Below are 26,874 nucleotides of genomic sequence, written 5' to 3' on the forward strand. Positions count from 1 at the left end.
AATAGTCAAGTCTGGTGATAACAAATGCATTTATATGTTTCAACAGTAGGTGAACTGCAGCAAGGGCAAAATCAAGAGATGTTACAGAGCAGGAAATTGATTTTCTTTGTGATGGCTCCGATGTGTAGTCAGAAGCTGAACTTTGGGTCAAATATGACAATAAAGTTCGATGTTCAGTTTGGCTCAGCCTCCCATAATTACAAGGAAGAGGAGTGGAACTAAGTGCTTAGTTGGAGGAAATTTCTGCTCATTCAGTACTGGATTTTAGATAGGCTGAAAAATTTGGACTCATTGAAGAAGGCTGGAAGTTGTGGTAAGTTAACGTTGGGTGATAGTGAAATGACTAAGGCTGGCTATTTATTCTCTGTGACTGTAGCTCTGCCTCCGTTCAGCTGCTGTTGAAGCCTTCATTCATGCATTTTGTTACCTTTAGACTTGACTATTCCTATGCATTTCTGGCCAGCTTCCCTCTGCTTTCTGTAAACTTAAGGTCAGCTAAAACTCCACTTCCCTATTCTCAACTTGTACCACATGTTGTTCTCTTGGGTTGTTGGGAAGCCCTGGGTAGCCAGTACTATATTTGGCTCTTCCACAATATCAAACTTTTCACCACTATTTTCAAGTGCTTCCATGGCCTCACTCCTCCCTATATCTGCCATCTCCTCCAGCCCTCAGTGATACCTGTGTACTGCTCTAAACCTGCTTCTTGAGAATCTTTTATTTGAATCATTTCACCAATGATGGGTGACTCTTCATCTGTCTAGATGCAAAGCCCTAGAGTTCCTCCCTGAATCTCCTTGCCTATCTTCCCTGTTTGAAGGCAGTCATCAATAGCTACCTATTTGACCACACTTCTTGGCCATATTCTGATGTGACTTAGAGCCTTGTTTTATTTTATAATGCTTCTAGAAGGAATCTTGAATATTTAATTATTTCAAAGGTGCTATGTAAATGAAAGCTATTGATAATTGCTTCCAGACATGCTCAATTGACCTAAACCCAACTTCATGTTCAGGGCTATTGTGTCTCAGTGTGATGTCACAACTGTTACATCCATGTAACTCTTTGTGCAAATGGCAATAGATTGACATCTCACATGACAGCCAGGATGGCTAAGTGAATTTAAAAATCCCACAGGAGCAAGCCCTGGTGTTTTAAGGATTTCAACTGACAACCAAAAGATATTCAGCATATTCATTTAGCAGAAGAAGCTAATGATTAAGAATTTTGATAGCACATAAAATGTACCAGACTTAAGGGAAAGATTGGGAAAAGAGCATATTATTACAAATGAAGTTGATAAATTAGTCACATGGTACTTGTAGTAAAGTGGTTGTTTTTGTCCAATAAATGACTTGCAGATTGTGGGAGCACAAAATAAATGATGGGCACTCAAGATAATTGAAAAAGTAGAAAAAGTAGAAAAGTAGAAAAAGTAGAAAAATTGAAAAAATCCATACCAACACACCACTCCAATAAAGGACAACACAGGTTTATTTCTAGATGGTAGTTTTATTAGTACCTGACATGGTTTGTTTATCTTTGTGGTAATGGTGGTGTTCCTGCAATGATATTCTTTATGCCCATATCCACATTCTTTATCTAACTTTTTTTGCTTGCAAAGAATAATTGTGAAAAGCATTGAATGATCATCAATTTCAAGCATGGTCCTTATTACTCAGTGGAGTTTTATGTAGCATGCTTAAGTGAACTCAAAAGCTGAGAAAAGGCAGGAAATGATAACAAGGAGTATCAGGTCAGCTATGACCTCATTGAATAATGGAGCAGACTCGATGAGTTGAGTGGGCTATTTCTGCTTCCATGTTTTATGGCCATATTGCCTTACTTACACACAAGAACAGTCTCTCTTTTATCTTATTACAATTCCAAAACTATTAAACCTTATAAAACCAATCACTGGCTTACCCACAAACATACACAGCTCCCTGCTTGGGCAGCTTTTGACCATCTTTCCTTCTTGCATCATCCAATTTTGAAATTTGGAGCTGTTATCTGATGAAAATGTTGCAGAGTACGTTTTCAGACTAAAGAAATGACGTCTCTGACCCCATTATTCCAGCCTTTTATGCAGAGATGTCAATCATTCTCCTCTTACAACATTCCAGCAAAGTTAGGCCGACTTTGGTTCCTGTACACAGTTAGCTCTGCTCTGTTCTTGTGGGTAGTTTTCACTGTTTTGTTATCAACTTGTTTCAATAATTCTATAAAAACTTCTATTAACCCACATGATTAATATTAAAGAATAATCTGAAGTAGCTAGTCTAATGTTGCAATGGTTGTGTACAGACCCTGATTCCTTATAGTTGGGGGCTGGGCTTTCATATACAACATGGATAAGTTTCCTTCAATGAAAATAATGTGAAGTACATAGAAGATGCCAATCAGCCCTTGTCAGGACTGTATTGAAAATTTCTCCATCATTCAAGCTGTTAATGGTATGCTGTATACTAATATTGGCATTGTTTATATGTGTTGACAGCCTGCTTCTGCCTGTAACTACTAATAAGAAGGGCTGAAGAACCTGGATTCCTCAGGAAAAATATTTCAATTTGCCTTTACCTTCCAATAATCCTGGCATATGCGTTTGCTTAAAATAACTTAACCTGTGAGGCAGATGTTGAGGCACAATATTTGGGCTGTAGAAAACCCAGCAGGGTATCCTGTTCTGCTGTATCAGTGTGAATACACCGTTAAAACTATAAAACTATAAAAATTAAACAATATAATAGTCATCTATTAGATAATATAATAGTCATCTATTAGATAAAAATTTACGTGAGCTATTTATCTCTGTCAGACTGACAGGTTTAGGACATTGTATTGGAGCTGAAAATGTGTTGCTGGTTAAAGCACAGCAGGTTAGGCAGCATCTCAGGAATAGGGAATTCGACGTTTCGAGCATAAGCCCTTCATGAAGGGCTTATGCTCGAAACGTTGAATTCCCTATTCCTGAGATGCTGCCTAACCTGCTGTGCTTTAACCAGCAACACATTTTCAGCTGTGATCTCCAGCATCTGCAGACCTCATTTTTTACTCGAAGACATTGTATTGGAGAACATTAGTCATCTTGAAAGCTTTATTTGGGTTCAGGCTGTTGGGAGGTTTACAAAGTTGCAAAGGGTGGTAGTGGTGTCAAGTGTGAAGATAGGGTCTAGTTTAGAAACCAGCAAAAAAAGCCAACAAAAATTGTTACGGGAGATAAAGTAGAATATGAGAGCAAGATGGGCAGAAAGAATAGTAGCTTTCATAAATATATAAAAAGGAAGAGAGTGACTAAAGTAAACAAGGGCCTTGGAAGCAAATATAGGAGCAATTCTTGTTGGGTGTAAGGAAATTGCATTTGCGCTGAACAACCATTTTCACAGAAGAAAACACAAGTTGCTTCTCAGAACTGGAGGATAACATAATTGCTTAAAAAAAAGTGAGGAAGTTAACTCACACCAGCAGGATAGACATATTTTAGGGGCTGAAATCCGATGAATTCTTAGGACCTGACGGCAACATGTATGGATTCTGGACGTGATGCCTCAAGGATAGTTGATTCTCTATGATCTTCCAAACTTCCCAGCATTCTTGAATGGTTCTAGCAGATTGGAAGTTAGTAATATGAACCAATATTCAAGAAAGGAGGAAGATATTTAATTTAATATTTAGCAAATGCAACTCCGTAGAACCATTTGCGGGGTTTTTAAGGTGATTAGTCTGTGGAGGTGACACTGCTTGGTAATGCACAGAGTTATTTGTGTTTGATCACAAGTGCAAAGGGGTTTCTACAAAGGCTGTAATTGTAAAAGTTGGCTGTGCAAGGACTCTGGTTTGTTCCAAACTACTACTTCAGCAAAGACCACTTTTGTCATGATATTTCACAGCTTACCATTCAATAAGTGGGGTTGGTCACCAGGTGTTAGAAGGCAACGAGAAAATGGGGAAACTACAGGACACTTAATCGGACAGTAGTCATCAAAAAATGTTTATAATCTAATACTTAGGAAGTTTTAACAATACACTACAGAATTCATAAAATTATCTGACAGTCAGTATAGTTTAATGAAAGAGAAAGAGTTTTCTCTTTCATTAAACAATTATTAGAGCTTTTGAGGGTGCACTAGTAAGCTAGAATAAAGGAATCAGTAAATGTAGCATACATGCTACATTTCCTAAAGGCATTTGATAACTTGTCACACTAATAGTTAATATGCAAGGTCAGTGCTCCCAGATTAGGGATAATTTGCATGGATAGAAGATTGGTTAACAGCCAAGTAGCAAAATGTATGCACTAATGGATGCACGCAAATCATCAGGCTGTAACTAGTGGAGCATCTCAAAGCTTAGTGCTGGTGCCTCAGGTATAGAACAAAAGACCGTACAGCTTAGGAACAGGCCCATTTAGACTGTGTCAAAAGATTATGCTTTTCTAAAACTAAAAACATTTTTAGCTGCTAAGCTGTCCATACCTTCTATTCCCTGCCAATTCATATATCTGTCAGGATGCCTGTTAAAGGTTGCTATTTTGTCTGCCTCCACCGCCATGTCTTGAAATACCACCCTCTGGATAAAAAATCTTGCCTCTCACATCTCTTTTAAACTTATCCCCTTTATTTTAAACCTATATCCCCTAATATTTGACATTTTTACCCTGCAAAGAGGAAGACAGGTTAAGTGAGTGGCAAGTGGCATATAATGTAGGGAATTGTAAGATTATTCACCTTGGTTGCAAAGGTTTAAGAGTAATTATTTTTTATAGAAAGAAATTAATCTTGAATATTTTGATATTCAGAGATCTGGGTGTACTTGTATAAGGAGCAAAGTAAGTTAACATGCCAGTGCAGCAACAATGTGGAAGGCAAAAGGATTACAGTACAGGAAAAGAGAATCTTGCCACAACTGTTCAGGGTTTTGAGATCACACTTGAAATATCATACTTTTTTGCTTCTACATTTCAAGAATAATTTATTTACTTTGAAGGCAGTATGGACAGTTCATTGACATGGTCCCTGAGTTGAGAGAGTTGTTCTATGTGAAGAGGCAAAGTAAACTAAGTCTATATTCTCTGGAGTTTTGAAGAAAGAGAGGTGATCTCATTGATTTGGAGGCACCGGTTTTGGACTGGGGTGTACAAAGTTAAAAATCACACAACACCAGGTTATAGTCCAACACGTTTAATTGGAAACACTAGCTTTCAGAGCTCCTTCATCAGGTGGCTGTCATTGAAACATACAGAATGCTATCAGGGACTTGACAGGGCAACAACTAAATTTTTTTTTCTGCTGGTTGGAATATTGGGATGCAGTTTAAAGCCAATGATTCAATCACATAAGACTGATATAAGATAAATTTCTTCACTCAACTGTACATCTTTGAAGTTTTTGAGCATATCGTGTTATAGCTGCTCATTGGGTTCAGTTAGCTCAGTTGGTTTGATAGCTGGTTTGCAATGCAGGTGATGCTAACAGTGTGGGTTCAGTTCCCATACGGGCATGAGGTTACCATAAGGGCATATTCCTTTTCAAACTCTTCCCTCAGGTTAAACCTCCACCAGTTGTATCTCTCTAATGAGAGAGCAACCCCACAGCCCAGTTAGACTGTGGTGACTTTACCTTTGTAGATACTCCTTTACCTTTGATGATTATATTTATGTGTGGTATACAAGTTTTTGCCAGTCAGGGAATCCAGGGAAATAGGGAGTGGTAGAAAAGTGGAGATGACTCCAAACATAACTGGCACAAGAGATTTGGCAGTATCTGAGATAAGATCATTCCTGTCTTTTGTGGTCTTGTATTCCTGTGTTATGGCACTGTTTTTACCTTCTTCCTCACTTACTCCCAAGGATCTCTGCCAATCATTCTGTGTGAGATTGGCATATTTAAAACTGGGGGGCTTTTGGTTTTGGAAGGATGGAAACAATATCAATTTTACAGTTGTATTAATTAGTAACCAACCTCTGCTACATCAGTTCTGAAGAAGGGCCACTGGACCAAAAATGTTAACTCTGGCCCATGTGATCTTGTGGAAAAAAAAACAATGGACCAGAGAGTGGCAGATGATGTTTAATTTACATAAATGTGTGGTGTTGCCTTTTGGTAAGCCAAACCATAGCAGGACTTATACAGTTAATGGGAAATGTTGCTAAACAGGGAATCTTTGGGGCGCAGGAGCATAAATCTTTGAAAGAGGAGTTGCAGGTGGACAGGATGGTGAAGAACGCCTTTGGCATACTTGCCTTCATTGGTCAGTGCATTAGCGTCATATTGCAGCTGTACAGGACATTGGTGAGGCCACTTTCAGATACTCTGTACTATTCTGCAGGAAGGATGTTGTTAAACTTGAGAGTTCAGAAAAGATTTACAAGCATGTTGCTGAGACTGTGGAGCTTGCGTTATGGGGAGAGGCTGAATAGGCTGGGGCTCTTTTCCTTGGAGTGTCAGAGGCTGAGGGGTGACTTTATAGAGGTTTATAAATTCACGAGGGGCATGTTTTGGGTGAATAGCCAAGGTCTTTTTTTCCCAGGATGGGGAAACCAAAACCAGAGGGCATAGATTTAAGGTGAGAGGGGAGAGATTTATCAAGGACCTGAGAGGCAACATTTTCACACAAAGGGTGCTGTGGGAATGGAAGGAGAGGCCAGAGGAAGTGTTGGAGACTGCTTCAATTACAACATTTAAAAGGCATCTGGATCAGTATATGAATAGGTGGGGTTTAGAGTGAAATGGGTCAAGTGCTGGCAAATGGGGCTAGGTCAGATCGGGATGTCTGGTCCCTACAAATGAGTTAGACTGAGGGTTCTGTTTCTGTGCTGTATGAATCTACGACTCAAAGTGCTGCCGGATTTGCTGAGTTTTTCCAGCAATTTCTGTTTGTGTTTTTGACTTCCAGCATCTGCAGTTCTTTGTTTTTATCTTTTGGTATATCCCATTGTTTTCTTGTTCCTCCAGAGATCTTTTCTTCTTCTTCATAGTACACTAATTCTGAATAGTCTCATGTAAAATAAATGAACAGGGCTGTCATGCAAGTACATGGTCTAATTTTAGTTCTTTTTACCTTCTTGGTCCCTTGCTTTTGCTGCTGTTGTTAATTTATTATGGGTATGGGCAGCATGGTGGCTCAATGTTTAGTACTGCTCCCTAACAACATCGGGGACCTAGGTTTGATTCCACTGTCAGGTGACTGAGTAGAGTTTGCAAATTTTCCACGTGTCTGCATGGGCTTCCTCCAGGTGCTTCGGTTTCCTTCCACAATCCAAAGATGTGCAGGTAGGTGAATTAGCCATGCTAAATTGCCCAACGTGTCCAGGAATGCGTAGGTTGAGTGGGTTAGCCAGGGAAATTGCAGGGTTTTGGGGATAGGGTCATAGGGTGGAACTGGATGGGATGCTCTTCAGAGAGTCAATGTGGACTCAATGGGCCGAATGGCCTGCTTCCACACTGTAGGGATTCGACAATTCTATGAAGTCAAATAGCTTGTTCATCAGTGAGTGATACCATTTCCTGGCTTTGCCCACCTGTGTAACATATTGGAGACTTATCCACCCAATTCTTTCCAGTTCACTAACTGAGCATGCTCAGAGAAGTGAACTTTTGCTCCTATTTTCAAAGTGTATGCTTTTACTAATTTAATATCCAGCTAAAACAAAAGTAAACATTGAAAATAATTTAAATATCTCCAGCTAATCTTACCTCAGCCTTCACTATTTTAAGAGAAAAGAGCTTTCTTGATAGATAAAATAATCTTGATCACCTTTTAGAATTCACACTTTTCTAAGATGTCTTCCTCTGGCTTCTCATCCTCTCCAGATCATTGCATTATTGACAACTGCTGATGTTACATTGGTCATCTCAAGTTTTCTGCCTCCCTCACTTTAAATTAGCTGTTCTCTATTCCTCAGGCCTAGACTTCTTAGTGTTCTCAGACCTGATGTTTGACAAGTTTGGTAGAATTGTGTTTTGGCAAAACAGGTCAACACTTATGGAGGCTAATTGTCAATTCTCTGATTAATGTCTCCTGCTACTCCCTTGTAGGAGTTTTTATCTGTTACTTACAGTTCTTTTTAATCTATGAATCCCAAAATAACAGATTGGCTCATTCCAAAGCTGTTATACTTAGTGATTAGATTAGATTACTTACAGTGTGGAAACAGGCCCTTCGGCCCAACAAGTCCACACCGACCCGCCGAAGCGCAACCCACCCATACCCGCACATTTACCCCTTACCTAACACTACGGGCAATTTAGCATGGCCAATTCACCTGACCCGCACATCTTTGGACTGTGGGAGGAAACCGGAGCACCCGGAGGAAACCCACGCAGACACGGGGAGAACGTGCAAACTCCACACAGTCAGTCGCCTGAGTCGGGAATTGAACCCGGGTCTCAGGCGCTGTGAGGCAGCAGTGCTAACCACTGTACCACCGTGGGTTTGTCTATTTGTGCTCATAATTGCAGATTTAGTATTTTGGCACAAATTTGAAATAGTTGTTGAAAAATTAAAGAGGTAACAGATTTGACTGCTTTAAAAAAGTTAGAAACAGCTGTTGTTTTGTTTGTTTGCCCCCAGCAATGCAGCTATTCACTTACATCTAACATCAGAATGCTCAATCAATTTTTCAATGTATAATTTCAGTTACATCACACTGTAAATTTTTGCTATAAATTCTGTGTTACGATCGAGCCCTCCACTATCACCTGATGAAGGAGCGTCACTCCAAAAGCTAGTGTGCTTCCAATTAAACCTGTTGGACTATAACCTGGTGTTGTGTGATTTTGAACAGAATGCTCAGGTAATCTTTGTGTTACTTCCAGTAACTGACCAATATCCAGTTCAAGTATGTTATTAACTGTAGTCATAAAAACAGAATCCCCTGGCTTCTGTGGTTGTATAGGTTCCCTTCTGCCGATTTCTGGGAACTTTCTTTCTTCGGGTGTAGAACAGGTCTCAAATATGTTCACTCATCATACCCTGTTTCTGAGAATGGGTTTATTTTACTATATTAACAAATTATTCTTTCAAATCGCAACATACACATTTATACTGCAGCTTTTCCTATAAAATTGTTCATCTTTTTGCTTTCCCCAGTGTGGGAAGATACTTATAGTTAATTTTCCAACAAGAATATTTATATTTTACTGGAACATCCTACCTCAATTCAGGACCTATTCTTTATAACTAAAACACACGTAACTCTAGCTGGGCTGTATTGTTTCTTTTGGAAGTATTTGTATCTCAGCATTGTAAATTCAGGAAAGTTTTAAGAAGACTAGCAAACAAACAGAGTCATAGAGTCATAGAGCATTGAAACAGACCCTTTGGTCCAACCAGTCCACGCCAGTCATAAAGCCAAACTAAAGTAGTCCCACCTGCCTGCTCCTGGACCATATCCCTCCAAACCTTTCCTAGTCATGTACTTTTCCAAATGTCTTTTAAACATTGTAATTGTACCCGTATCCCCCCTTTTCCTCAGAGAATTTATTCCACATGTGAACCACCCTCTCTGTAAAAAAGAAATTACCCCTCATGTCTTGTTTAAATCTCTCTCCTCTCACCTTAAAAATATGCCCCCTAGCCTTGAAATCCCCCATCCTAAGGAAAAGATACCTCCTGTAACACTATCTATATCCCTCATGATTTTAGGAACTTCTATAAGGTCACCTCTCAACCTCCTACACTCTAGTGAAAAATGTCCCAGCCTTTCTTTATAATTCAAACTTAGCACCTCTCTAGCTTGATAATGTTTAGATTAGATTCCCTATTTTCAGCATGGTTAAATCACCTGACCTGCACATCTTTGGATTGTGGGAGGAAACCCACATAGACACAGGGAGAATGTGCAAACTCCACATAGACAATCGCTCGAGGCTGGAATTGAACTCAGGTCCCTAGCAACGTGAGGCAGCAGTACTAACCACTGAGCTACCATGCTGCACTGTACCCGAACATGATAATATCCTTCCTATAAATAACTGGGCAACCAGAACTGGATTCGGTATTCCAGAAGAGGCCTCACCAATGTCCTGTATAACCTCAACCTGACTTCCCAACTCCAATACTCAAAGGACTGAGTGATGAAGGCAAGTGTGCCAAATGCCTTTTTAACCACCTGCCTGTATGTGATGCAAACTTCAAAGAATTATGTACTTGAACCCCTAGTTTCCTCTGTTCTGCAACACTACTCAAGGTCCTACCATTAATTGTGTAAGTCCTACCCTTGTTTGTTGTACCAAAATGCAGTACCTCGCATTTACCTACATTGAACTCCTCCTATCATTTTTCACCCTATTGACTCATTTGATCAAGATTCCTTTGTAATCTTAGAAAACTTTCCTCATTACCTTTTATGCCACCAATTTTGGTGTAGTCTGCAAATTTACTAACATTCCTTCTATATTCTCATCCAAATCATTTGTATAAATGATAAGCAAAAGAGGGCCCAGAACTGATCCCTGAGGCTTACTTGGAACAAATGAGAGGACTCTAGTCTGAAAACAACCCTCCACCACCACTAGGAGAAAATGAGGACTGCAAATGCTGGCGATCAGAGTCGAAAAGTGTGGTGTTAGAAAAGCACAGCCAGTCAGGCAGCATCCAAGGAGCAGGAGAGTCGATGTTTTGAGCTTAAGCTCTTCATCAGGAAGACCACCATTATCTCCTGTCTTTAAACCAATTATCTATCCAATTAGCAAGCTCACCTGTGCTATGAACATGCCAGTTTGACATCTTGACCATCTCTCTCTCTCTCCTGCTGAACTTAACACAACAATGAGATTTCATCCAAACACCTAATTCATCACTAAGACCTTTTACTTTGAGCTCTGACAAACCATAAGCACAAACGAGGAAATCTGTGGCTCAAACTTTTTGATGCCTTTGTTACCTATAGAGTTGATTAATGTAATCTGACTCATTGCCAACATTCCATGAACAAGGGTGTTAACAATAAAGACAATTTCAAAAGTTGCTTACACAAAAGCAGGCAGGTTGTTAACTAGCAAGATAAGGTGTAAACGTCTTCAGGAAATGGCTTTGTTTTAGCAGAATAGGTTGAAGAGTAAATGATCCTATTCCATGTGGTCAACAAAGAAACAATGCATGTTGTATGAAAAACAAGAAATGGGAATGATACACAGAAGAAAAGGTAGCAAGCGATGAAAATAAACAGACATACCTAAAGATTCTTGATGTTTGTGTGTATGTAAAGGCATTCAAAAAACACAAAATAATTTTAAAATATAAATAACAGAATAGACTATAGAGTATCAAAGTCATGACAACATCGATTAGACAAAGTCAAAGTAGTAGATGATATTTTGGGAACTCCATTTTAGAAATCATTAAGGTTAGGGCTAAAGTTACATAGGTTAGTGAACATTTAGGAGAATTATACCAGTGATGGAAAAGTTATAATTATTTGAGTAAACTAGAAGTACTTAAATGATTTATATTTAATGCACTCTGGGCACAGGTGCTTCAGCAGAGGATTGTCAACTAAGGATAGATTTGGAAACATCATTGGCAGGGAGCAGTGATGACCTAGTGGTATTATCATTGGACTATTAATCTAGAGACGCACATAATGTTCTGGTGACTGGCGTTCAATCTTGCTATGGCAGAAAAGGAAATTTGAATTCAATGAAAACAAACTCTGGAATTAAGATCTAATAATGCCCATGAACCCATTGTTGATCGTCAGAAAAACCCATCTGGTTCACAAATCTCTTCTTCAACATTTTCCTAAAGCTTGCTGATTGAACGTCATTTAAAAAACTATCGGAATGTTTTCTGGCAACCTACAGCCTGGAAAATAACCCACCACTGAATGTCAAGTCATTGTTTGCAAACCACTTGGGGCAGTCAGGGACAGGTCCTCTGATTGTAGTGGTGAGGAGCTAAATGTTGGTCACTCCATCACCTAACGTGGCTCCTTCTGTCCCATTACGGATCATTTTATCCTAGATTGAGTGAGGGGAAAGTGGGTGTCACAGTGATCTGCTTTGATGCAGGTGGGGGCAAGTCGGTGAGGTGACCTGAGTGACTGAGTAAGAGGCATAGAGACCATGCAGTGTTAGTACCGTGGGGGGGTTTGGGTGGTTGAGGCTGAGGGGAGAATCATTTTGCACCCAATTGCAAGAATGGTAGGGCATGAGTCTTGGTGGAAGTGTGTGCAGTAACAGACACTGAGTGAGGAGTATCAGCGAGACAATGGTAGCACTCGTGCTGATGGAGTGGAGAAGGTCATTGATCTTCTTACGGCATTGCTGGGTGACTTTTTTCAACAAAACAAACAGGAACCACATTAACCCAGGTAACAATGTCACACCATTCCGGCAGTGTTCAGTATCTAACTAGCAGAAATGGATTGCTGCCCTTTGCACTTCCCTATTCCCCCAGTCCTCCTGGTCCCTGTCCAAAATGCAGACCACTATAGAGTTGTGGAGTTGTATAGTTTCCCCTGTACTGCAATGTTTGGGGCAAATGTGACAATCTATACAGCACTGGACTGCGAACGCTTGTCTGAGTGTATTATGGCCTTTTAATCAGAAAACCAGCATCAATGTTGACAGTCTGTTTGGGAATATATGACAGTAGTGAGTTGTTCTGGTTAGGGGGAGTGGTAGAATCAGGCCTGCATCCAATGAAAAGGATGCAATAGGTAGTTAGTGAACTAAGTTTGAGGGAATAGCACAAGAAATCTGATGGGTCTCATGGATGAAAACTGTCCATTAAAATTGACAAAATGACACCGCTAAAGTATCATGAGATTCAAACCACTGATTCTTACTCAATAAGCAGAAGTCCTGCTTTATCACTTTTCCTGTCAGCTGTTTGACAGGCAAATTTTGTCAGGTAATTTGCCCACAGAATTTACCTATGTCATTCCTCCCTCTTAATGTCTACATTCACCTACCTTTTTTTGTTTTTCCTAACAAATGTAGATTACAGTTGTAGGGGTTGCTCCATGTTGGCCATTATTCCTTGACTACATATGTGATGTAATCTCATGATATCAAGACAATGGTTGTATTACAAGGAGGATGACGCAAATACTGTAGATTGTCTGGTATAGCTTGACCATTTAATGCTTTGTAAAATATCTCTTAAAGCAGTCAATTTACGTGCAGAATACAAAATGTGAGTCACCGGTGCTGGTGCAAGAGGGTCCATGTTTGCTTGTCGGCTGCCATATGCAGATTGCTCTGTGTTTATGTGTCTCCAACTTTCCCTTTTCGTCTTGGCAATCCAATCCATATCATCTGTTTGATCCCTTGGGTGACCTATAAAGCAAGGATAACCTTGGACCTGTAACTCTGAGATGAAAAATTGAGGCCGTCACTAATGCAAGCATAGCACTGAACATGCACTTAATAGCTAGAAAACAGGAAGCGAACTGGGAGGTCCATGCATGCCCTAGGAATGGGCCTAAACAGGCAATATATACTGAAAAATGAGGTTGACTTATATGCCAGGTCAAACTATTTTCCATGATATGGTTATTTAAAATGTACCCTTTGGGAGCCTTTAATTGCTAGTAAAACAAGTCAACTCTTACATAGTGGAAAGTTATTTCCCGAAAATGATAATGAGAATCTATGCATTTGACGGGGCCCTGATTTCCTATTTTTGAAAATGCTTATTGCCAGAGGCAAATGAGTACTGTTGTCAATGGTTAAAAGTTCCCATAAAAAGTAAAAGTAACAAAAACTTGGCAAAAATGGGGAGGTTAGTCTTTTGACTTCATTTTCAAACAGTTTAATTAATGCTAAATCAGCTGACTTTCACCTGTGCCCATTCCTCCATGTGTTGAAAGGTTCTAGGTGTTGTATGATGAGCTTGCGATTTTTTTCTGATTATTTTATTTTTCTTCTGTATACCAGGTACGATATGGATGCAGCAAATAATGAGTTTAATTTATTCTGATGGCGACCCAACTGCTGTACAAAACAAACCAGCAATCGAACGTGTCCCTTGGATTGAAGTACCAAACTCAAATTTTCCAGCACGCCCATCCCCTCGCCTGAGTGTGACACATTTGCCCTATCATTTAGTTCCAAAAGCCTTGAAGGAAAAGAAGGGAAAAGTATGAATTTTCTTTCACTTATTTATTTTTACAAGTAGCTTGGTTCTTCATTATTTTTTATGTATTTCCACTAAAAACCTTTTCCTTGCTGCATACTGGATGCATACCAATAGATGACTAAGACAGATAATCTTAATGATATTTAAGAACATATTTGCTCTTGTACTTTCTAATGTCTTTATATTTCGCTGTGATTAAGTTTCTCAGCTCTGGCTCACGTTCGGATAAAACTTGCTGTGCTGTTTGCCTCCCCACAACCTCCAAACCAGCAAAGATTGGACCTTTTTACTTTGCTTTCTGACCCAGTCATTTCGTAACTGATTGAATGAGTCAACAGTTTGAGTTTGAGAAGCAGAATTAGCCATCTGTCACATCCAATGGCTTTAAAAGAATGGAATGTTACTTTTGTTTTAAGTTTCAAGTTTGGCATCTGATACTATTATTATCATTCTTCATTTGTACATCTAAGTCTCTCTTTTGTTACTGTAGTGGTAAACCGTTATAACTCACATTGAGAATCTAGACCACTAGGCACCTCCTTGTTCTTTTGCAAATCTTTTGCTGATGTTTTGAATTTTCCAAAGGGAAGTGCATTTATTAGAATGCAAAAAACAGAAACATTTCAATCACACAACCACAATCCTAACATCAATCTTGAATTTGGAAATGTATTAAAACAACAGTTTATTATGACAGGATGCCAAATCATGTTGGCAAAGGATATGTGAGAGATTCTTCATTATAGAAAGGGAGCTGAAGTGGTTCTCCTATCTTGAAGAGGGAAAACCCCTGGTTCAAGTCCCATTTCAGGACTTGTTGGCTCCAAGAAAACACAGCCACTGCTGCAGTCAAGTGACTGTATATCAGTCCCCAGCTTGGATAGGGAGGACTAAGCAACAGAAGGCCATTTGCTGTAAAACAACCTACCAAAGAAATTATGGTTGGCTAGCATTGTTGTGATGGCATGGAGGAGAAAGAGCAATCATTGTACTGAAGGTTTGTCATACAGCACAGAAATAGACCGTTGAGTCCAACCAGTCCATGCTGAACATAATCCCAAACTAAACTAGTCCCACTTGCATGCTCTTGGACCATAACTTTCCAATTCATGCATCTATTCAAATGACTTTTAGATATTGTAATTGTAATTGCATCCACTACTTCCTCAAGAAATTAATTCCACATGTGAACCACCCTCTGTGTCAAACAATTTTACCTCAGGTCTTTTTTAAATGTCCCTCTTCTCACCTTAAAAATGCCTCCCCCAGTCTTGAAAACCCATATCCTTGGGAAAAGACAAATAACTTAATCTTTACCTCTCATTGTATTATATACTCCTATCAGATCATTTCTAAGCCTTCAAAGCTCCAGTGAAAGAAGTCCCAGCCTATCCAGGCTTTTGTTTATATCTCAAACCTTCCATACCCTCGTAAATCTCTTCTGAATCTTCTCCAGCTTGATAATATCCTTCCTATAACTGAGTGACCAGAACTGGACACAGTATTCTAGAAGAAGTCTCACCAAAGTCCTATACAACCTCAACATGACTTCCCAACTCCTATACTGAAAGAACTGAGCAATGAAGGCAAGTGAGCCAAATACATTTTTAAACACCATGCCAGTATGTGATGCAAACTTCAAAGAATTATGTATCTGCACCCCTAAGCCCCTTTGTTCTACAACACTTCTCCAGGCCCTACCATTAATTGTATAAGCCCTACCCTGGTTTGTCGTACCAAAATGCAATACCTCACATTTATCCAGATTGAACTCCATCAGCCATTTTTAGCCCATTGACCCATCTGATCAACATCCATTTGTGATCTTAGAAAACCTTCCTCACTGTCTACAATGCCACCAATTTTGGTGTCATCTGCAAATTTACTAACCATGCCTTCTATATTCGCATCCAAATCATTTATATAAAATGAGAAACAAAAGAGGACCCAGAATCGATCCCTGTGGAACACTGCTGATCACAGGCCTCCAGTCCGAGAAACAACTCTCCACTGTTACTCTCTGTCTCCTGCCATTATGCAAATTATGTATCTATTTGGCAAGTTCAGTGATTAGTCAAAGGCTCTGCTCTGCCATCATCAATCTTTTTGGTAACTTCCTCAAAAACATCCAATCACGTTGTGAGATGTTACTTTCCTCGCACAAAACCATGTCAACTATCCCTAATCAATTTTTGTCTCTCTAAATGTCCATAAATCCTATCTTTTATAATCACCTCCAACAATTTGCCCACAACCAAAGTCAGTCTATAGTTTTCTGATTTCTCCTTACAACCATTCTTAAACAAAGGTACAGTATTAGCCACCTTCCAGTCATCACGCACCTCACCTGTAGTTATTGATGATGCAAATATTTCTGCAAGAGGTCTTGAAATTTCCTCTCTTACTTCCCAGTACATTCTGGGATACATTAGATTAAGTCCCAGAGATTTATCCTCCTTTATATTCTCTAAGACCTCCCGAATTCATCTTCTGTGATGTGAACTTTTTTAAAGCAGCAAAGTTTATTTCTCTGCCTTCTCTAGACTCCATTTCTTTCTCCACAATAAACATTGACAGGAAATATTCATCTAGTATCTCTCCTATTTCCTGGGATTCAACACAAAGACGACCTCCTTGAGTCCCTACCATCTCTCTTGTTGCCCTCTTGCTCTTAGTGTACTTGTAGAATCTCTTTGGATCATCCTTAATCTTATCATCAAATGTGTTTTTAAAATGTTCTTAAATTTACTATTCCAATTTGAAAAATCAGTCCAAATCTACTTCATAATAAATTTAAAGTCTATGTGAATGACACACAATATAAAATCACTTGAATGATCATGGAATCACAGTCTGCACTGTCATGTTGACTCCTCACCCTTAAAAAGCAAATCAAAGATTTTCAATTTCACTTTGAATAAATAATAACACTTCTTTTTGTCTACATTATTAGCCAATATATGAGAAATACTGCAGCCTGGATTCTGCTGGAACAGGGCTCCTCATGATTTATCAGATTCTCATGATCTTGTAATTTGATTTGTTCATGCACGTTTTAACTTTTTTTTTTCTTTGTGCACTTATAGCAATGTTTTAGATAATAAGTAGTACAAAACTAACAAGATCTTTGGGACATTAGTGAACAAAGTGCCAATAGGGTTGCTAACTGTGATTAAGAGTTTTCATCACATGCTGTAGCCATTAGTCAGCCAGTACATCATTTCTTGTGACTCACGGCCTTTCTATGCCAACTGGGATGCAAAAATATTCGTTACCCAGTGGAGGAATGTTTGGCTGCCAGCTAATGAGCCTTTTTTCAACATTTGTATGTCTTGTAAAGAGAACCGTTCAAAGGAAATGACAAAAAAAATCTTTTTAATGTCTCTATGATTTTCCTCCATGGCTTCTCACTGCAATCTTCTGGTAATTTAATTTAAATTCCTGGAGCCTACAAACCATTCCTAGAGGCTTAGAGATTTAGGTCAAGGGTTTTTTTTTAATGAATAAAATAAAGTGATTCATAAAATAAGCAGAATGACTAGGCAAGGCGTGTAAAGTTAATGTCAAATCAGATACAGAATGGCAAAGAAAGTTTGAGAGGTAAAAGACAGACTAGGGTAAGTAAGGAAAAGAATCACATTCTTAAAACCTCCAACATTTCACAACATGAAGGGATGAGACATTGAACTTTTAATTGTCTACTTACAGTGTAAGAGAAATGTATTCATGAAAGAGACATTAATAATTATCAGTATTAAATGGTGCTTGTGCTGTTAACTGCTAAACTAAACATTACCTGGCAAGTTTAAATCACAAGTAAACTGCAGCTGCAATGACTTCCTGAAACTCAAGGGGCGGGCAAGTGCAAGTTGCTGATGGTATGTCACAAATGAACGATCAGCTTGTAGGGAGTTGCACTTTATTAAAACAGCTTTTTCTTTTATACAACTTTTATGCAAGTTGCTGGCCAGTTTGTGAACTAATAATAGTGTTCTTTATTTATTATCGGTTGTTTCTTTACTAAAACCTGAACCAATATAATATCAAATTAAAGTTCATAGTAAATTGCTGAAATGGTTAATATCAGTATATATTTTTATACTGTACTAAAGTGTTCTTGTTTGAATAATATTTGTGTTTCACACTCTATTACTTTCCATGCAGATTATTTATGTTGCACGGAATCCTAAGGATGTACTGGTGTCTTCCTATTATTTCCATCAGTATCTCGCCCTTTATGAATCACCAAAGGATTTTCCAGACTTTCTAGAAAAATTCCTTGAAGGCAGAGGTAAATAGTTATAATTTCATGTGTGCTATGTAGGTATCAGCTTGATCATCAGTTCTTATGCTTCTGTATATCAGAATTATATTGAATTATAACACAGATTGAATGAGTCTCTTACGTCTTTGCGTTCCATCCATCATGATTATATTTCCTTTAGCTGAGAGGAATATCTTCAACTAAATGTAGACATTGCTTAAAACAGAGTTTATGGTCCCCACCAAAGAGTTCACAAAGGAGTAATTTGCAAGGCTCTAGCCTCAGTGAACACATCATCAGTAAAAAGCAGTGAGTGTATAATGAAGGTTGATTTGTGTACCTGAAATGGAAATGCCACAACAGATGGATCCTTGCTATGAGCTGTGCTTCCATCTTACTCATGTGACAAATATGGGTAAAATTTAACTTTTTGTTGGCCTTCCATCCTGGGAGCAGCCTCAGAGGCGATGGGGGAGCTCAGAGTTGAGAGAAAGTGCAGGACTAAGATACTCATTGCATTCCTGGTGCTCTGGTTTAAGTTGGGGAAAGGAAAGGTCAGGAGCGACTGATGGTTAGTTAAGGGTTTCATTTCGCAGTAAGGTTAACCCAAACTCTCTTGTCATTGGCAATGACGTGAGTATGGTAGAACATGACTGGGGGAGGTTGCAAAGTAAACATTCTCCAGGCTGCACGAGCACGGGCATGGGCTGGGGGATCCATTCTGATTCAGCTGATGGAGAGATCCCTCCTTGAGAAGGATCACCCTTGCTAAAGGACACCCTCCACAATGACTCCTGACTGACTGGCCATGGTAAACCTGCTCTCTGGGGCCTACTGCACTACTGTTAGGAGCAGCCACTCCTGAGAGAGCTGCTGGGACTGTAGAGTTCTGGCCCCTCTGATTGGCAAAGATGTTATAAGTGTAAGACAGAAAATATGACTTTAATGGGAGACCTGTCTGACAACTTGTCTTGGTATACTACTGTTAACATTAAAAAAAAACTCAAAGATAATTCACCAAAGTGTTTTGAAGCAGTTTAGATTGCAGCCACTTAAGATAGTGTTGGCGTAAATGGCGGAAGGCTTGGTCAATGCCTACATTTTTAAGGAGCTCTTATAGGTAGAAAAAAACTGAGAGGGTTTTAAAAAAGGAATTCTAGAGCTTCGTGCCTTCAGTCTACCAAAGGTGGAGCATTCCAATTAGGGAGCTCAAAAGGCTAGAATTAGGGGAGGAAAAGTGCGTCAAATTTTTCAAGGAGTTGCAATTCGCTGTCGGTTGTCACTGTGTTCCTTTTCCTAATCCCATGAATGAGCTCTGCATTTCTGACACCAGATTCTAATCAGGATGCCTTCAGAAATACAGAGCCATATTACTATTCTGACAGTTCCATCATAGCATAGAAATGCCAAGGAAGATGAACCAGGCCCACTTTTTCACAGCGGTCAGCTGCTATATTCTGAGCTAAAGGTCCAGTTCTCACACAGCCATTTGAACAGCTACTGGGGAGGGAGATTTGTGTACCACGGTGTGCTTGGGTATGGTGGTGGCATGCAGTGTCCAGTCTCTGGGGAGAGGTTTGTTGGGCCAGGGGACTAGGGAAAGTAAGAGATCTGGGGGAGGTAAGTTTGCAGTGCGGCGGGTTGAGTTGAACAGTTACTCAGTAGCTTGAATAGATATTAAATCATCTAACCTTTCCTGCATAACTATATACTTCCACCGAGCCCTTAGAATTCTACAAATTAAATTAATATTTTCAGAGGGTTACAAGCAAAGGAGAGTTGCCCAGTGGAATCTTCAATTTCCTGGGAAGTCTATTCTGATGAAAATTCCACAGGGATTTCCATTTTTGTTTCAGAAATGGCCGTCAGAAAATCTGGGTCATGTCTGAGATGGTTATGGAGTGAGGGGAAGTTGCAGGGAAAGGAAGTGGGGAGGCCACAAAGCGATTTGAAAACAGGGTAGAGAATTTTAAAATCAAGGTATTGTTTAACTGGGAACTCATGAATGTCAACAGCATTTCTACGATGAGGAATGGGATATGGTGGAAGTAAGGGCTATAGCCCCATTGTTTAGTTAACCTCAACTCCACGGAATATAGAGCAAGGGAGGCTGAGTTCAAGGATATTGGAAATGAAAGAGATTGGAGATAGGATGATGTGGTCAATGGTAGGGATTTAAAAAGGATGAGAGCAATGCATAAAGAGAGAAAGAGCCATTAACAACATCTGTTAACATGAGAACTGGGGAGAGGTTGGGTGATCGGTTTCAAGGGAGTAGATTCATAAACAGGAGATGTGTCTGATCAGCGTAATGAGCTTAGAGAGGAGTGAAAATAGGAAATAATGCGAGGTGGCGGAAAAACTTAGAGGAAATTTGTCAAAGGCGACTAGGGGAAGGAACAGAAATGGCAGGTCAATGGTATTCATTTTACTGGAGGAGATGGGTTTATGAAGCCTGCTTGCAACAGAATAAGGAAGCTAGTGGTTATCATATACCTGAGTACTTTTTTCATGCCTAAGATGGTGCTGTAAGTGGTGACATATAAACTTTTCACTGTACTCATGTGAGAACATATGACAGTAAACCTCATTCGAATTCAGTTTTGACAGATGAGAACAGGATCCAAGTGCATATTGGAGTCCATTGAGATCTAATGGTGAATAGTTAAATTATTTGTTCACCGTATTTGTTCAATCGATGTCACTTGGCCTAAAGAGGCCTGAGCATGGAAACTGATCCTTCAGCTTAACTCGTTCATGCCAACCAATTTCCCACACTAAACTAGTCCCACTTGCCTGCATTGAGCCCATATCACTCCAAACCTTTTCTATTCATGTACCTGTCCAAATATCTTGTAAATGTTGTAACTGTAACTGCATCTAATACTTCCTCTGGCAGTTCATTCACATACGAACCACCCGCTGTATGTAAAAAGTTACCCCATCAGGTTCCTTTTTAAATCTTTTTCTTCTTACCTTAAAAATATGCCCTCTAGTTTTGAATTCCCTTACATTAGGGGAAAAAAAACCTTTGCTATTCACTTTATCTGTTCCCCTTTTGATTTTATAAACCTCTATAAGGTCATCCCTCTACCTCCTAGATTCCAGTGAAAAAAGCCCCAGCCTCAGAAGTACTAGTTTTAATTACAAATAATGTGAAATCTGCATTTTGTCTAGAGTTAAGTACAGAAGATATGACTTTCAAAAAGAACTAGGTCTGTGCTGCCAGAGTACATTTTTTCACACTTTAACCCAGTTTTGCCTGTGATCAGTGAAAACTAATAGACTTAACAGGGGTCCCAATGTTCTCTTTTAAAGGAAGATGGGAGAGTGACTGTTTTTCTCCTCAATTAGTAACTATTAATTCCCTTCCTGTAACTCACTAAACCAAACTCCTTCCAAGTTTGTAATCTGTTCCAGCTCAGAACTGGAGTCTTTCAATGATTTCTCTCCTATTTCTGTTCATGTCCTCTTTGAGAACACCTTGTCTACAAAAGGTACTTCTTCTATATCAAATGCATTTCCATGAAACTGTTAAACATTCATTTTTCTTTCTTGACCCTCCTGCTAATGGATGTTATGAGCACTTCTATCTCCCTAGTTGCAGTTCTCCTCCTTTGCAAATCTGCCATCAAGAATATCGTTAAAAATCACACAACACCAGGTTATAGTCCAACAGGTTTAATTGGAAGCACTAGCTTTTGGAGCACCACTTCTTCATCACCTGATGGCAGATAGTGCTTCCAAATAAACCTGTTGGAATGTAACCTGGTGTTGTGCGATTTTTAACTTTGTCCACCCCAGTCCAACGCTGGCACCTTCAAGTCATCAAGAATAGCCACCTCAAAAACCCAGACTTAATTCTTCAGTCCTACCTTTCCATTTGCAACCCTCCTTTCCTTCAAGTTTTTCAACTTGGTGTCATCTCCCAATTCCATGCTCCTGTTTCTTGCAATTCCATGTCATGGCACTAAAATAATTTCAGTCAAGTCAACATCCTTTGTAACTGTGCCCAAGATCAATGATCTCCCACTATCCTTCTTGAACAGGCTACAAATTTAAGCAAGGTTGATGTAATGTTAGGCTGAAGTCCCTTAACTGGTCTTTAAGGTCAATCAAAATGAATACAGGCAGATACATGCACTTAGCTTATAATCATAAACTACTTTAGACATATTCAACAAGTGAGTATCAAGCTCGTCAGGGAACGTTAGTGATGGCTGGCACTTGGAGATTGATCTCAATTTCTGGTCCAATGGCAAAGTCCAGTGAACTGTGAAACAGCTACGTTTAAACTAAATAGCGGGGGGGAGGGGACAAACTGGAAGTTTAAGAAGGAAGTTAAAGGGAAAGTTAGAACAAGAGAAGTCAAGAAAGACAAAGGAATCAATGGAGCAGAAAACTCAAAAAAGGATCATGCGTAAGGTTGAGTGAAATAGGGATTGATAGGAAGGGTGAACAAATTAATAATATTATATGTGAATGGACAAAGCATTAGAAATAAGGTGGATGACCTTGAGGCTCATTTGGAGATTGGCTGTTACGATGTTGTGGGGATAACTGAGACATGGCTTCAAGCGGACAGGGCCTGGGAAATGAATATTCAAGGCTATACGTGCTATCATAAGGACAGACTGACGGGCAGAGGGGGTGGGGTGGCCCTGTTGGTAAGGAATGATATTCAGTCCCTTGCGTGGGGGGACCTAGAATCAGGGGATGTAGAGTCAGTATGGATAGAGCTGCGAAATTCTAAGGATAGAAAGCCCCTAATGGGAGTTATCTACAGGCCCCAAACAGTAGCCTGGATGTAGTGTGTAAGTTGAATAAAGAACTGAAATTGGCCTGTTGCAAAGATATTATGACAGTTGTTATGGGGGATTTCAACATGCAGGTAGACTGGGAGAATCAGGATGGTACTGGACCTCAAGAAAGAGAGTTTGTGGTGTGCCTCTGAGATGGAGCCTACCAGGGAGAAAGCAATTCTGGATCTGGTGTTATGCAACGAACCAAATTTGATCAGGGACCTCGAAGTAAAGGAGCCATTAGGAGGCAGTGATCACAATACAATAAGCTTTAATCTGCAGTTTTAAAGGGAGAAGGTAGAATCGGAAGTGACAATATTTCAGTTAAATAAGGGGAACTATGGAGCTATGAGGAAGGAGCTGGCCAAAGTTCAATGGTGCAATACCCTAGCAGGGATGGCAGTGGAACAACAATGGCAGGAATTTCTGGGTATAATGCTGAAGATGCAGGATCAGTTCATTCCAAAAAGGAAGAAAGATCCTAAGGGGAGGAGGGGTGACCTTGGCTGACAAGGGAAGTTAAGGACCATATAAAGACAAAAGGGAAAAATATAACATAGCAAAGATGAGTGGGAAATTGGAGGACTGGGAAGCTTTTAAAGAACAACAGAGGATAACTAAAAAGGAAATATTCAAAGAAAAAATAAGGTACGAAGGTAAACTGGCCAAAAATATGAAGAAGGATAGTAAAGGCTTTTTAGGTATATGAAAAGAAAAAAAATGGTTAAGACTAAAATTGGGCCCTTGAAGACAGAAACAGATGAATTTATTACGGGGAACAAAGAAATGGCAGAAGAGTTGAATTGGTACTTTAGATCTGTCTTCACTGGGGAAAACACGAGCAATCTCCCAGATGTAATAGTGGCTGAAGGACCTGAACTGAAGGGAATTTTTATTAAGCAGGAAATGGTGTTGGAGAGACTATTAGGTCTGAAGGCTGATAAGTCCCCGGGACCTGATGGTCTACATCCCAGAGTACTGAAGGAGGTGGCTCTAGAAATCGTGGATGCATTGGTGATCTTTTTCCAATGTTCTATAGATTCAGGATCAGTTCCTGCGGATTGGAGGGTGGCTAATGTTGTCCCACTTTTTAAGAAAGGAGGGAGAGAGAAAACAGAGAATTATAGATCAGTTAGTCTGACCTCAATAATGGGAAAAATGCTGGAGTCAATTATAAAGGATGAAATTATGACACATCTGGATAGCAATAACAGGATAGGTCAGAGTCAGCATGGATTTATGAAGGGGAAATCATGCTTGACTAATCTTCTAGAATCTTTTGAGAATGTAACTCTGAAGATGGACAAGGGAGATCCAGTGGATGTAGTATACCTGGACTTTCAGAAAGCCTTTGATAAAGTCCCACATTGGAGGTTAGTGAACAAAATTAGGACACATAGTATTAGGGGCAAAATACTGCCATGGATTGAAAATTGGTTGGCTGTTAGGAAACAAAGAGTAGTGATAAACGGCTCCCTTTTGGCGGTGACCAGTGGTGTGCCGCAGGGATCAGTGCTGGGACCGCAGCTTTTTACAATATGCATTAATGATATAGATGAAGGTATTAAAAGTAATATTAGCAGATTTGCTGATGACACAAAGCTGGGTGGCAGTGTGAAATGTGAGGAGGATTTTAGGAGAATACAGGGTGACCTGGACAGGCTAGGTAAGTGGACGGATGCATGGCAGATGCAGTTTAATGTGGATAAATGTGTGGTTATCCACTTTGGTGGCAAGAACAGGAAGGCAGATTACTACCTAAATGGAGTCAAGTTAGGTAAAGGGGACGTACAACAAGATCTAGGTGTTCTTGTACATCAGTCAATGAATGCAAGCATGCAGGTACAGCAGGCAGTGAAGAAAGCTAGTAGCATGCTGGCCTTCATAACAAGAGGAATTGAGTAACTAAGAGATCCTTCTGCAGCTGTACAGGGCCCTGGTGAGACCGCACCTGCAATATTGTGTGCAGTTTTAGTCTCCAAATTTGAGGAAAGTTATTCTGGCTATTGAGGGAGTGCAACATAGGTTCACGAGGTCAATTCCCGGAATGGCAGGACTATCTTACGCTGAAAGATTGGAGTGACTGGGCTTGTATACGCTTGAGTTTAGAAGGCTGAGAGGGGATCTGATTGAGACATATATGAATATTAAAGGATTGGACACTCTGGAGGCAGGATGCATGTTTCCGCTGATGGGTGAGTCCAGAACCAGAGGACACAGTTTAAAAATAAGGGGTAGGCCACTTAGAACAGAGTTGAGGAGAAACTGCTTCACCCAGAGAGTGGTGGGTGTATGGAATGCTCTGCCCCAGAAGGCAGTGGAGGCCAAGTCTCTGGATAGCTTCAAGAAAGAGTTAGATAGAGCTCTTAAAGATAGTGGAATCAAGGGTTATGGGGATAAGGCAGGAATAGGATACTGATTGAGGATGATCAGCCATGATCATAATGAATGGTGGTGCAGGCTCAAAGGGCAGAATGGCCTACTCCTGCACCTATTGTCTATTGTCTCGAATATTATAGTATGCTGGTTTTGATGTTATGTGCTGAATCGTCTCTTCTGAGTACTTTCCCCAAGCATTCCTCTGTGTTTGGTGGTTAAAAACAAGTACCCATCCAAATGCCTTTTAAATGCTGTAATTAGATATGCATCCACCTCTTCCTCTGGCAGCTCGTTCCATCCACGCAACATCTTTTGCATGAAAACGTTATCCCTCAGGTCCTTTTTAGATCTTTCCCCTTTAACCGTATGCCCTCTAATTTTGGACTCCCCTGTCCTCGGAAAAAGACCCTATTCATGCCCCTCATGATTTTATAAACCTCTACAAAGTCATCCCTCAGCCTCCGACACTTCAGCGATTAAAAACCCCAGTCTATTCAGCCTACTCCTAATACTCAAACACTCCAGGCCAGACCGCATTCTTGTGAATCTTTTCTGCACCATCCAACTTTAACAACATCCTTCTTATTGAAGGGTGACCAGAACGGCCTGTTCTCACATATGTTTCCAGTCTGCAACGATTTCTTATTGCTATGTTCAATGAACCTTTAATCTCACTTGGGGATATCATTTTTGGATGCAGACACTACAGTTGACCCTGTATGCCTACCCTCTATTCTAAGCTGTGTGGTAAAGTCCTTATTTTATTCCACTCTTTGATATTCAGGAGTTCCCTGAAGATTTCTCCTCAGTATTCCTGCTTCCCATCTATATGTTGCCCATCAATTATTACATTATTCCAAACATAATATCAGGTTCCAGATGTAAAATGGTGACAGCTAACTCTACCTCCCCAAATGCCACCACTCTTGATATCTCCTCTGCATTTTTTTTTAGATTCCTTACAGTATGGAAACAGGCCCTTCGGCCCAGCAAGTCCACAACACCCATCCAAAGAGTAACCCACCCAGACCCATTCCCTTACCCTATATTTACCCCTACTAATGCACCTAACACAATGGGAATTTAGCGTGGCCAGTTCACCTGACCTGCACATCTTCAGGTTGTGGGAGGAAATCGGAGAACCAGGAGGAAGCCCATGCAGACACAGGGAGAATGTGCAAACTTCACACAGAGAGTCACCCAAGGCTGGAATTGAAGCTGGGTCCCTGGCATTGTGAGGCAGCAGTGAAAAAACTGAGCCACTGTGCTGCCCCTAGGGAAAGGGCACAGGAGGCATCATCATGGAATCCTTACACAGTGGGAATGGGCCATTGGCCCAACAAG

The 26,874-nt window shown here is 40.0% G+C and overlaps 1 protein-coding gene across 1 annotated transcript in view; it reads left to right on the top strand.

Annotated features, from left to right (window-relative positions):
- LOC132832486 (amine sulfotransferase-like) overlaps nt 1-26,874 on the top strand; it is a 73,926-nt gene that overhangs the window by 23,682 nt on the left and 23,370 nt on the right. The window contains exons 3-4 of the mRNA XM_060850541.1: nt 13,884-14,086; nt 18,250-18,376. Coding sequence (XP_060706524.1) covers nt 13,884-14,086; nt 18,250-18,376 — 330 coding nt within the window. The remainder of the gene's footprint in view (nt 1-13,883; nt 14,087-18,249; nt 18,377-26,874) is intronic.

Source organism: Hemiscyllium ocellatum, chromosome 3 (assembly GCF_020745735.1).
Source record: "Hemiscyllium ocellatum isolate sHemOce1 chromosome 3, sHemOce1.pat.X.cur, whole genome shotgun sequence".
In the NCBI taxonomy this organism is placed as follows: domain Eukaryota; kingdom Metazoa; phylum Chordata; class Chondrichthyes; order Orectolobiformes; family Hemiscylliidae; genus Hemiscyllium; species Hemiscyllium ocellatum.